A 13,062-nucleotide genomic window follows, 5' to 3' on the forward strand; every position below is an offset into this window, starting at 1 on the left:
TCGGTCAAATGACCAGCTTTGCATTTGATTGAATGGAGGTCTGGGTTTGTTAGCTTTCTAAACTTCACTGAAACGAAACTGAAAATTAAGGCTTTACTGTACTTGTTTCAGATTCGATGTAGGCCCTGTGTGTAAATTTAAGTATAAAACATTGCATGGCATCTGTGGTCTTATTTTTAATACACATCTGCTCTTACACACAAAATGAATCTGACTTCACAACAGGAGCAGCAGCAAACAGAATTACAGACCTGGAACGTCACAGATTTCGCGTTTCCAACTTTCCAGTCATTAGGTAAAATAAGGAGAAGGGAAAAGGCACCCTGTCTGAGCACAATGGTGAAATAAGCAATTTTAAACTCCAGCCCAGATTTAGATTCAATGAGTCTTTATTCAGGTTTCATTTTAATCCAGCACTCTTTCACACAGTGGAATGTGATACAATGGGACCAGATACTAGTACAGCAGAACAGGTCCAGACCTTACAAGATCAAGTAAACAGAGCTTTAAAAAATATATATGTACAACCGAAGCTTCAGTTTCATTTTTATATAATTACAAAAAAGAGGGGAGACACCTAATAAGTATGAGATTGCTAATCATTGATTCAGTAAAACAGAACTTTAAAATGCATAATATCTAGTGCACTGATTAACAAGGTCTGTGAATATTGTCAGACTGAGGCAACGGAAGACAAACCAAATCTTGTGCATCAGAACCTGCCTTCCGTCTCTGAACCAGCAGAACTGCAAGGCTGGTTTCTATTCCTGCTCTTCTTTCACAGTTTTTCCAACACAGGCTCTCAGCAGCCCCACATTCCTGAAAAAATGTGTTCTGCTTCTACAAGTTAACACCAGCATGGACACTTCTCTTTCTTCAGGTGCATGGTGTGACACTGAACTTGCTGAACTGAATGACTTGGCACATGGCAACAGCTCAGACTTATAAAAGGAAGCAAGAAAAAAAAACACATACAGTCAGGCCATGTGGGCTGCCTCAAAAGACCAACCCAATCTGGAAGTGCCTGGGGAAAGAACTGTCAGTTAGTTATTATTAGTTTGCTTTATTGAGGATTGTAAGAGCCTGTGTCCACATTAGTGACTTGCACGCACGCGCACAATCGCTCTGCACTGATCCAAACACACGGGGGCACTGCATTAACACTGCCCACCAGACGCTCCAGTCTTGCAACGGATCCTCCACTCTGATGGTTGGCAAAACTAACAATTTAAAAAAGAAAGTAAAACAATGAAGCACAAAAAACATCTTTAAAAAGATAGTGGTAGATTTGTAAATTTTAAAAAACTAAAAATGTGGCTAAAAACATTTGTAGTATTTGTATCATTGATGTAGTAGCAGCAGCAGCAAGCAGTCAGTGGATAGTAATCAACTCCTATAGTCAAGCACTACAGATCAGAGCCAGCAGGGGGCAGCACCAGCCCCACCCACAGACTCAGACAGCAGGGTCCTTCACCATGCCATATATTTAGGAGGGAGATGGGGGCTGCGATCTGCTGCATCTCCTCCTACAGCTTGGGGATCCCAGCGACGATCTCAGACTCTATGCCGCAGTGGTCCTCCCCGCGCAGGATCTTGAAGAACCCTGGGGACAGGGGAGAGGAGGGCGTTTAGCACAGCTGTGAGCAGATCTGGTCCTGGAGAGCCACAGCCCTGCAGCATCTACAGGGCTCTGGAAAATAGCCACTGGATACTGAATAATATCACCATCAAATCTCATTCAACAAGTCAGACCTCCCTCCCCCCCGCCCCCCGAGGTGTACACAAAATCATTCAAATGTTAAGTTACAGCAACAGGTTCATAAGGCAATGCTCAAAACTAGTTGAAAGCCTTCCCAATTGAGCGGAGACTGTTGTAGCCGCAAAGGAGGGGACCAACTCCATGAATGTTTTTAAGAGATGTTTGACAAGCAGGTGTCCACATACACCAAATGGCCATCAAAATCTCCAATCATTGTCAGACCCCAGAGAAGTACACAAAATTATAGCAAGAGGTTCATAAAGTGTGGTCTTACCATTGTCACCCCAATCGGTGTTCCAGGAGTTGGCAGCCAGCCAGTATGGGGTCCCGTTCTCCTCCCCCCAGCCTAGAATCTTGATGGCGTGTCCCCCCACTGCAGAGCCAGTGACATGCCGATACACGCCTACAGGAGGGCGAAACAAACAAAGAGGGGGTGGGGAAGACGTTGTCAGTCTTTTCTGAATCAAAACAGTTTTACTCCAGAGCCACTTTGTTATTTTCAGGCAGACTGTGCGCAGCTCTGGTCCAGTCCAGTCTAGTCAGATTTGTGTCTCAAATCATCAGCACCTGATGAAATGAGATTACTCAAAAGTTCAAGGTTGAATGAAGCCCTGCAGATACAGTGCAGTTGACAACGAGGACTACAGCTGTAGACTACAGGGGTCACCACAAGGGAGTGAAGAGGGACACTCACCCGACTTGTACAATAGGAAGTCCTCGTACACTGTGAACGCCCCCTCCACAGGGCCATTCTTGTACAGCTCAGACATGATCTGCTCCACCTGGGAGGGAACGCTGTAGGCTTTCTTCCCTGCAAACGAGAGAAAAACAGGTGAAACAACCACTAAACACTTTAGAAAGATTTGCCCTTAAGAAAAGCAGAACTAGGGAACTAGAAGCAACTAGAGGTTCTGTATGAGAAGCAAAGACGGCAGTTGCTGTGTGGAGAGCACAGACAAACCTCAGACCTGTGTAGGAAGGAAGAACAAGACTCATGTATTGTCACACCACGCTCAGTTGAGTTTTTGGGAACCTGTTCTGAGGGCAGTGCTGAGGGCTGAGGGCAGAACAGGATGATGCATCGGATTGGTTATTTGCCTTTAGAAGGCAGGACATATATCATGCCTTTGATTGGGTTATTTACTTATTGAAGGCAGGACTTACAAGTAAAAAAAAAAAAAATGGGGGGCAAAATAATACAAGAATTTGCAAACATTATAACAGGCTGTATTCTGGATTGCAGCCAGAGGTCTTTCATGGCCAGATTAAACCCTGTGAAATCAGTAAAGCACTGAAATAACATACAAGGACACATTCAAATACAATAATACAGTATTATCAGACTTTGTTTATTTGGATAATTTGAGAATTTACATTAAGTCCTCTGTATTCATGGCGATAATCCAGTACCAATGGCAGTCATTCGGACCATTCTGGTCTATATACAATTACTTCATTTAGCCAACATTTAATCAAGGGTGATTTAGAAGATATATATAATGTATATATTTTATATATAATATAATCTGGGGGCAGCCACACATACATTGTAATACATTCAAGAGTGCATATGGGAGGATTTTATGCCCAGTAGAAGAATTTTAGCTACCTAGCTAAATACATCATTGTTAACACAAAGCATAGCTACAATGTTGTAGCAACATAAAATTTAGGCATTTTGTGCTAGCTGGAATTGATATTGTAGCACTTGAGGGTATTCGGGTCAAAGCAGAATGGGGACTCGAACCCTGTTCTACTGCGCCACAGTGTATAATTATACATAAATCAGAATGGTCCAAATTACTGTCTTTGGTACCAGATTATCACAGTGAATACAGTACATCTTAAATGTAAATTGTGGCTGTGTTATCCACATATTTTCTCATATGTGGAATGTGTCCATGAATGTAATTTCAAGACACAGAAGACCTCTGGCTGCAGTCCAGAATACAGCTGATTGCCTGTTAACAACTGATGGAGATATCAAATTTCTTAAAAAAAAGTTTTAAAAATACCAACCTACAGCTAAGTCCCACCTCCAAGAAATAAATAACAATCAAATGCATGAGATATATTCTCCCACCTTCTAAAGGAAGGTAACCAATCAGACATCATTCTGTTCTGCCCCTGGGGCAGCACTGCCCTCAGAACAGCGTTGGTTTCCAAAAATTCAACTGAGCTCCAAGGACACTTTTTACAACCATGGTAAGGTTTAGAGCAGCATGACTGAGGGGATCAGCAGGGGGTGCAGTATCTTACCATAGTGTTTGTCCAGCTGGTAGGTAGGGGTGTAGCCATCCTCACATTTGTTCAGGCAGGATGGCGTGTCTCCTCCTTCCCCAGTGCAGGGGGGGCGAGATCCATTTACGTGGTGCTCGCAGGGGGGGATGCTGTAGGGCCGGCAGCCTGCAGACAAAGAGATAGACGGGATCAGCTTCTCATCCAGGGAAATCCTGCTTTTTATTCATCCTAAACCTCAACCCAGTACTGCATTTTCCAATGTTAATTATTTAAATGAAAAGGAACAACCACTGGTGCAGTCTCTCATTCAATTGATTCAGTAGTCTATGGGAGGATTCCTTGAAAGACCACTAAGTAGGCCAGCCCCCTTTTCTATCCCTACCAAAACGTGCACAAACAAGCGATGTCACAGACTCCTGCCACAAAGCAGCTGAGCAGGAGCAGCATAGACATCACCCTCAAGTCCTCACTGGGGCACTCACCCACGTGCGAGTCGTAGAGCCCTCCTGACACCAGGCCCTGCTCAGACCAATAGTTCCAGGCAGCCGAGGGATATCCTCCGTTACATCTGCAAGAGAAGTGCACCAACTTAAACATTCCCGCCGTGGGGGGGGGCAGGAGCAGCGCAGACCTCCGACACGCACTGCCCAATCACACCACTCATTCGGATTAAATGGACCAAGTGCGACTTACTCCCTTCAATGAATCCCATTCAGCATTAACAAACACTCAGGCGGCAGGTAAAAGGATTTTGTCAGACACAGAGATCCTACGCAACTTAAACAGCACCCTTCTCAATACAGATGTGTACAAAAATCTATACAAATGAAGCACCATACAATCCAGAAGAAAGATACTTTTGCTCGGGAGCCATCTTCAGGTTTCATAGCAGGGTCAATGACCCTGTGGTTTGCATAACAACACCCCCTTCCTCTCCAAGCATGCCCTGCACTCTCACCCCATGCCACATGAATCACAGCAGGTCAGAAGGTCTGCAGAGGAGATCTCTACGCTGATCTTGCCATTGGAGTGAATACACAGACGATCAGACATCGCCTCTGCTGCCCCAAAAGCCTGCACAACACCACAAGTGAGACATGCTCAAGACACATGGACAGAAACACTCACAGACCAAGACCAATACTGTAGAAAAGTGCAGATCTACCACTGGAATTACAGCACCACCACAGGTCCAACACAGCCCAGGCAGGCACAGCGATAGAAAAAGTTGCATGATGGACCCGGATTTGAAATAACTGGATAGACCGATTAAGATTTGGATGAGGTTTTATACTGAACTGCCAACTCAAATAGCTTAGTATGAAATGCAAGTAGTGTTGCTTGCAATGCCTCATTGAATATAAAAGGGACATTGCAAAAGCTTTTGGGTGTTTAACATAACTTTCCATGGCTATCTCCACTCATGTATAACTGCTGCCGTTCCTGAAGAGACAGGAGGGGAATTCCCAGAGTCACACCATTAAATGTAAATGTTGAATACATACATTTACATCACATCTACAGCAAAAGCAAAATGCAGTCAGTCATCTATATAAGAGTGGAGTATAAAAGGAAGCGAACAGGTCTCACCCAGCAGGATCCACAGGAGCCCTGGTCTCGGATCTCCTTGAGGGTGGGGCAGTTGGGCCACTGGTCCCGAGGGTCGAAGCTCTTCGGTAGCTTTATGTCATCAGCGTACTGCACCCTGCAGCGACAGAGGAGGAACGTGACACAGAACTGCATCAGAGGGCAAGAGGACCGCCGTGAGTGTGATCAGCATCAGATCAAAACTGCTCCAACGGAGAGGAGACCTCATGAACAGTTATTTATGACCTAGTTGAAGCTAAAATTTAAAACGTCATTCCTCTGAAGGGGCATTTAAATAAACCTGGGAAGTGTGTGTACAGGGGGGCAGCACAGCACAGCAAATGGAAGGTTCCAGAACCTGTACAGCGCTCTAACTCACAGGACTAATAAATGTGATACTCCGTCTGCTGTACTGTTAAATCACACAGTTTCTTCAAATTAGGAAGCAAAAGACAAACCCCCCCAACAAACACAAAACATATATACATCTGTGGTTCTTCAATAAAGCACAGATTTACAAAGTTCACACAAAACACAGGAGGCAATCTGACAATCAGCAGCTAACAAACATCAACAAATCCTGGCAGCATTTTGCTCACAAGTCCTGCAGCACATGTGCTCAATCACACCCTGCCCGTCACCGTGAGGAGTGTGCCCTCCAGCTCTCACACTCACATCACTGGCAGTCTGGGGCCCTTCAGCAGAGTCCCACACAGAGTCTTCACATAGCTGAAGTCAGCATTGGGGAAATTGTGTCCAGCCTGGAGACAAAGAAGCCAGTGAGAGAGAGACATGGACCAGTTCTGCATGTCATTGGAATATCCAACACAAAGCAGCCAATCAGTCTTAAAACTGCACACAGCACATACACATTAGCTAGCTAGATGTCCAGAAAGCATCCTACACTCATTCGGGAAAGGGGAGACTGGGGAATAGGATTTAAAACATGCTGGAACACATTTTAGAGAAAAATAAAGTATGTATGTGTGCCCTCCCTACAGGGAAGTGCGACGCAGCATCTGAACAAGGTGCTGGAAATGCATGGTTTCCCCTGACCTACTGTAGCGGGACAAGAGACTGTTAACAGACTTCCCATTCACTGTGGCCAATGTTCCAGTGGAGCTTTTGTTCAACACAAAGTACTCCACATTCTCTCCTGAACACACAAAAATGTACAGTTACATCCCTCTTGCCTGAACTTATAACAATATCTTCCAGGTTTACACTGCAACTTTGAAGCCATACAAATGAATGAAAATGCCATTACAATTTCACATGCTAGTTTCCATTTTGCCACAAGATTAAACCATACAGGGAAGCAAATCAGAACACTTCTGAAAGACGAGAGATCTGCTCAGGTGCGTCCGATTTCAGGAGTCTGTTCCACTTACCTTCCAGGTGGTGTTAATCTTGTTGATGTAGTTCACAAGCTCAGGGGACAGGGGTGAGAGGTGTGGCCGGGCTCTCGACCCACACACAGCCGCCAGAACGCACAGCACAGCCAAACGCCACATCCTGCAAGTGAAAAAAGGAAGACATGTTACTGCAGCTCCGCCACCTGTTGAGTACTGTGGAATAATCTTAGCAACATGGAGGTCTCAAATCAATCACTGGACACCTGGGTAATTTTGACTAATAAAACCCAATAATTCAATCAATTAAGTAGTTAACCATTTGAATAAGCAAGAAATTAGAATGGTGAGTTTCCAGGACCAGGCTTGGCCAGCGCTGTGCTATTGTAGACAAGTTCCTGAAATATTAATATGAGCCACATAAAACACCAGGTGTACAGACATGAGGAAATTGATCAATTGCAAGTAAGTAGCGTAAAAAGGAACCAGGGTAAAGGGTCCAATGTATTTCAGTGTAGCATGTGAAGATCTGGGTAAAATGAAGAGGGCAGAGATGTGCAGTTTGTGGAGGCAGTGATCTGCAGTAGAGTGTGGCAGGGTGTGGCTCTCAGACCAAACGAAAGCCTGCACTTTTCCCACCGCTTCAACCCTTTCCTACCCTGCCAATTGATTCGTAGGGTGTATCATTAACCAGGCAATCTCTGAAACCCTTTAACTGCTCCAGATTGAGACAGCAAGATCCAAACTGATTTAGCAACTGAAATCATAAGATTGACTATTTAACCAAATCTGCGTTTCACAGGCCTGATATAACTTAGCTCTGTGAACATTTCCTTTGTTTAACATACAAGTCCTACATCAGAGTTTGGGATAGACCAACAGCAGCAGCTACACATTACACAATGTGATCATCCTGGCCCACATCTGTGGGTTTCACAGCAGCTCCTTACACTGAACCAAGCCCAGCTCAGTGAGCGGCAGTGTAGTTCTGAGCGCTCAGGATAGCCAGGCAGATAAACGAGCAGATCTGTCAAGCTAATGCAGAGCTGCCTGCCAGGGCCTGGGGCCAGTGGCAGTGAATCAGCAAGAACGAACCAGCCTTTCCAGGAAACAGGGGGTGTTTCTCCACTGAGCAGGGCCTGCTGTGAGAATAATCACTTTAGATCACAACGGTTTCTGCCCCACACAGCCTCTCAAAACTGTGGTTTTCAGGCTCTGAAGTCCCCATTGTGCATCTTTGGTGCTTCTGATGCAGCCGAGCTCTTCAGTTATTTTGAGTGATTCATACACCATTCAGTTTAAACTGACGTCTAACTGAAAAGGACCAATGAAGTAGTTTTATTTTGGTTAAGTGTGTCAACCTGGTCATTTAGAGCTCTGCTGGAGCAATTTAAGATCAGGAAAGACAAGTCTTCTCCAGGCCCAGGATTGACAGGCACGGTTTTAAAAAAAGTGTTAAAGCTCAGCAGTGCGCTATAGAGAAACATCCAGAAGCAGGAGTTCACATATGCAAAGTCAACTCTGAAAACAGCAGTGTCTTTTTTGGTACTAGAGAGCAAACGCTCAAATTCAGACCACAGTCACGCTACAAACAACCCGGCACCGGCATTGCTAAGAAAAGGTCCAAGTCTCATATTACAGTACTGTTGCACTATTTGGACTCCTTGATGTTAAAACACTTCTGTATCTAGTCTTGCTGCCTACAAATTAGAAAACAGAAAAGCAGAAGGAAGTTGCACAAAAAAAGATGTGCTTCTCACAGTGCTGGTTTTAAGAAGGCAGCTTTAGAGTTTTGTATATGGAGGGTCTACAATTGTACTCCTACCGGATGAAGCTGCTTTCTTATGGATAAAAACACTGATGGTTCTTCACTGGATACAGTTACAGCAAGATTACAAGTCTCAAGCTGAAGAGAAATGCACACTCATCACCTCTGACGGCAATTGATGTCACAAACTTGTGACATTTATACAAAAACGGAAGCATTCTGGTTTCTACATGACATAAGGTTAAAAATAAAAAAATAAACACCGATGCTCGGGTTGCCCTGCTTCATGACATGTAGTACAACACAGAGGAAACTTTCCCAGTAGCAGACACACAACCCAACACATGGAAGGACAGTTATCGTGCCAGAAAATACATATTTTATGTGGGATTCGCCCCCCGGGACCTGTCTGCAGCCCCAGCCCCAGCCCCCATGCAATACAGACTACTGTCACTCAGAAGTGCACATTCACCGCACTGAACTCAGATTACCAGCTCAGCACAGACGGGTCTCCTAGCACTGGTTTACTCTGAACCAAACAGAGTACAGTGATTCAGATTTACATACAGCCCAGGATACATGCAGGATAAAATGATCGTAGTTATATTACCACCGATACAAATACACAATAAACCAAAGCACCTGGATGTAGTTTACAATAGCAGCTGTAGGCTTGTGTAGCTGTAGACTGGCAGTAACGTTACACAATCGAATGGTAGGCTTGATCCCGATTCCAGATCGAACTGATTAAACCATGTATGACCTAAACAACCAACCGATGCACGGCACAGCGACGACAACAAACAAACAAACAAACAAACAAACAAACAAACAAACACACACACACACACGTTATTACCCCCAACAACCTTACTTTACACGCATCTCCAAAGCACTGAGCGGCGACTCGGTGCTGATCGCATACCTGTAATCGTGTAAGATCTCCGCCGTCCTCCGCACACCGTCCGACCTTCTGCACAGCAACTCAGTTCCGCATCGCTAATAAGCGCCCCGGCCGAGCGGCGTCACATGACCAGTCACATGACCAGTCACATGGTCCGCACTCATGACTGTCATGTGGTTCAGCAGGGAGCAGCACTGCGCCCTTATGTCACTGCTTACCATTACTTTGAATGCATGTATTTTACACAATACTAATATCAATACAACATGTGGCGATACACAGAGTGACTAAATGTTAGTCGCCTAATGATATATGTAAAGCACATCCTAATACATCGTAATAACTGTAGCAGTGAATCCCCAGTCGAGTGAGAATCACGGCCATCTTGTGTAATAATATTACTGTGCTTCCAAATAAAACCTTCAATGACACTAAATGTAACAGATACACTTGAATATATATCGGAAAGGCATTCAACTAAGTCACCTTTCATGAATAAATATATATAGTATAGTAAAACTTATCAAAAAATTAAGCCTTTAGAAAAGCTTAAAAAACAAGTCTAACCTTAATATAAAGTGCCTAAAGTCTACACCCCCTTGAACTTTCACATTTTGTAGTGTCAGTGCCTCGAAGTTTCATGCATTACACACCATACTCCACACTGTTATGGGGGTAAAATATTTTTGGAAAAAAAAAAATACAAAATAATTGGACATGTCTCTATCTCCCTGTGTTAATACTTGGTGGAAGCACCTTTGGAGGCAATCACAGCTGCAAGTCTCGTGGCATAGGTCTCTACCAATATTGCACACCTAGATTTGTCAATATTGACCATTCTTCAATACGAGACTGTTTCAGCTCTGTTAAGTTCCTTGGTGAGCATTGATGGAGTTTGGGGCTCTGACTGGGCCACTCAAGGACATTTACTTTTTTGTTCCTTAGCCACTCCAATATAGCTTTGGCTGCTTCAAGTCATTGTCATGCTGAAAGGTAAATTTCCATCCCAGTTTCAGCTTTCTTGCTGTAAATAATACAACCTTATTTTGGCAAATATATACATACATTTATAGACCTTCCTAATTGAGAAATATAGGCTTGTGGTAAGGACGTTGTCTTTGACAGTAGACAGCTTTGAAGCTCTGTGTTTTACACTACAGGCCTGTACCCACCAAAGCACGACAGATAACACTGCCATGGAGGCTGTAGTGCTCAGTCTCCAGAGAGCCTCTAGCACCAAGCTGGAATTGAAGTCAGCACTGCAAGATTTTGTGAAACATAGACATTAAAGGTATATTAAATATTCCAGGGCAACAAACCAAAAATACAAACTAGATAGCAGGAATTTATTCATCAATTATTATTTCCTCTGATACTGGTAAACAAGCCACACTCCAGTTTAAAATCCTAGACTGCTCAAAAGTACAAATTAATGCAATAACTGCAAGGCAATTTGTCCATTGTAAATGTTTGGCTGTATCTTAGCATCAGCACACTTTCACTAATCATTTACACTGCAGAGTACAGCAGGTTCTCACTTTTCTGTACTTTTCTCCATTAATTTCCACTTCTATCCTGACAGCCCCAGCCCCTGCTGATGAGAAGCACCTGTATAACACGATGCTGCCTCACCATGCTTCACAGCAGGGGCGGTGTTCTTTGGGTGCTGCACTGTGCTGGGTTTGCTCCAAATATAATGCTTTTGTATTTAAGCGATTGGCTACACCTGCGATAATGTAGGACTGCTATTACAAGGGAGTGAACAGTTATCCAACAAAGCTATTTGAGTTCAAAACTTTAATACATTTTCTACAAATGTGTAGATTTTGTTTTTCACTAGGAAATTGTGGGGTGGATGTGTAGATAAATGTGTAAATGAAAAAAAAAATACAATTTTAATGTATTTTTATTACAGGCTATAAGGCAACAATTGGAGGACATTAATATAGTGTACACCTGTTACTTCATATACTAGCATGATGTGGCTGGTACTTTTCCAAAAGCCTTTGTTGTAACAGCACTACAGCTGCACTGTGTATTGTTAGTATAGACCCCTATTATAAAACCACTAATCTACGACACCGTAGGGAAGAGGTAAAAAGTGTCCTAATGATTTTTGTAGGGAAGGGAGCACAATTGTGTATAGGTGCCTTTGCATTTTCGCATTTTTTTTTTACTACATTGTGATATGATGAGTCCGTGACAGTAGTTATTGCACACTCAGCTGTATGGTTTTAATCTCAACACATGCAACATGTGATATTATTGAGAACACATAAGAAACAACCAAGCCTGCTTGCGACATTTCCTTAAAGAATACTTGTGTAACTATTATCTGCTTCTCTCAGCTTGGTGTTAGCAATGAATCACATTCTTTCAGATTTATAACCAATGTGATTATTTCCTTTTTCTGCCTCTGCCGCTTGAACTATCATGTGACCAACACAGTCAAATGACAATATTTGCACAATATCACTCTTCCTTCTTACACCTTCCTCATGCTCTTTTCTGTGCATATCCCTCTCCCTCTCATGACCAACTAACCCTGTTCTCAACCCCACCACTAATCTTAAACACAGCCCTAAAGCAGGAGAGTCAAACTCACTTTATGGTGGGGGCACAGTATCTCATGGCTTTTGTTCCAACCAGCCCCCGCACCGCCAACTCCCAGTTACCCACTAATGCAAAGAGTTTTTTTCAATATTACAACAGCAAGAGGTCAATAAAGGAGGAAGTGAAACAGATAAAGGGCAAAAACTGAAGTATCTTGGAAAATGAACAAGATGTGGCAAATGTGTAATTGTGTGGTAAATGAGTATTTCACAGAGGTTTTTACAAAAGAAAAAACTGATAACATGCCACAGGTTAACAATCAGTCCAGTCAAACCCTAAGAGAGATCAGGATAAATGAGGAGGAGGTACTAAAGGGACTAGCAGAATTAAAAACAAACAGATCACCTGGGACAGATGGTATATTTCCAACAGTACACAGGATAATGTAAGTAGATGGATTATGAACTGGTTGATGTCTAGGAAACAGAGGGTGTCGATTAGAGGAGTCGCTTCTAACTGGAGTGAGGTTGTTAGTGGAGTTCCACAGGGATCAGTACTAAGGCCTTTGCTTTTTCTAATCTATATTAATGATCTGGACTCTGGGATAGTTAGCAAACTTGTCAAATTTGCAGATACTAAATTAGGTGGCTCAGCAGATACAATCTCGGCAGCACAGGTTATTCAAAGGGACTTAGATAATATTCAGTTGTGGGCCGACACCTGGCAGATGAAATTCAATGTGGACAAGTGCAAGGTAATACATGCAGGTAACAAAAATGTCCACTATAATTACACTATGGGAGGAACAGGACTAGATGTAACGCAGCTAAGTAACGCATGAGAAAGACCTAGGAGTCTACATGAACTCCTCACTTTCTCCATCCAAACAATGTGGGGA

General features: G+C 43.3%; 1 protein-coding gene across 1 annotated transcript; it reads right to left on the minus strand.

The window, feature by feature from the left end:
- Positions 1-371: 371 nt before the first annotated feature.
- Positions 372-9,758, minus strand: LOC136742093 (cathepsin B). Its single transcript, XM_066698569.1, has 10 exons — positions 9,633-9,758; positions 6,979-7,102; positions 6,263-6,348; positions 5,591-5,705; positions 4,959-5,074; positions 4,483-4,568; positions 4,019-4,165; positions 2,454-2,570; positions 2,034-2,162; positions 372-1,603 (listed from the first exon to the last, which is right to left on the minus strand). The coding sequence occupies exons 2-10, from the start codon at positions 7,099-7,101 to the stop codon at positions 1,527-1,529; spliced, it is 996 nt and encodes a 331-aa protein (XP_066554666.1). The 5' UTR covers position 7,102; positions 9,633-9,758; the 3' UTR covers positions 372-1,526.
- Between the last annotated feature and the right edge of the window lie 3,304 nt (positions 9,759-13,062).

This window comes from Amia ocellicauda, chromosome 1, assembly GCF_036373705.1.
Source record: "Amia ocellicauda isolate fAmiCal2 chromosome 1, fAmiCal2.hap1, whole genome shotgun sequence".
NCBI classification, from domain to species: Eukaryota; Metazoa; Chordata; class Actinopteri; order Amiiformes; family Amiidae; genus Amia; species Amia ocellicauda.

Excerpts from the sequence above, each read along its gene's own strand:
- LOC136742093 (XM_066698569.1), bottom strand. The coding sequence starts at position 7,101 with ATGTGGCGTTTGGCTGTGCTGTGCGTTCTGGCGGCTGTGTGTGGGTCG. Across the intron at positions 5,075-5,590 it reads GCTCCTGTGGATCCTGCTGG|GCTTTTGGGGCAGCAGAGGC; the intron begins GTGAGACCTGTT and ends GGTGTTGTGCAG. Across the intron at positions 2,163-2,453 it reads CTTCCTATTGTACAAGTCGG|GCGTGTATCGGCATGTCACT; the intron begins GTGAGTGTCCCT and ends GCCCTCCTGTAG.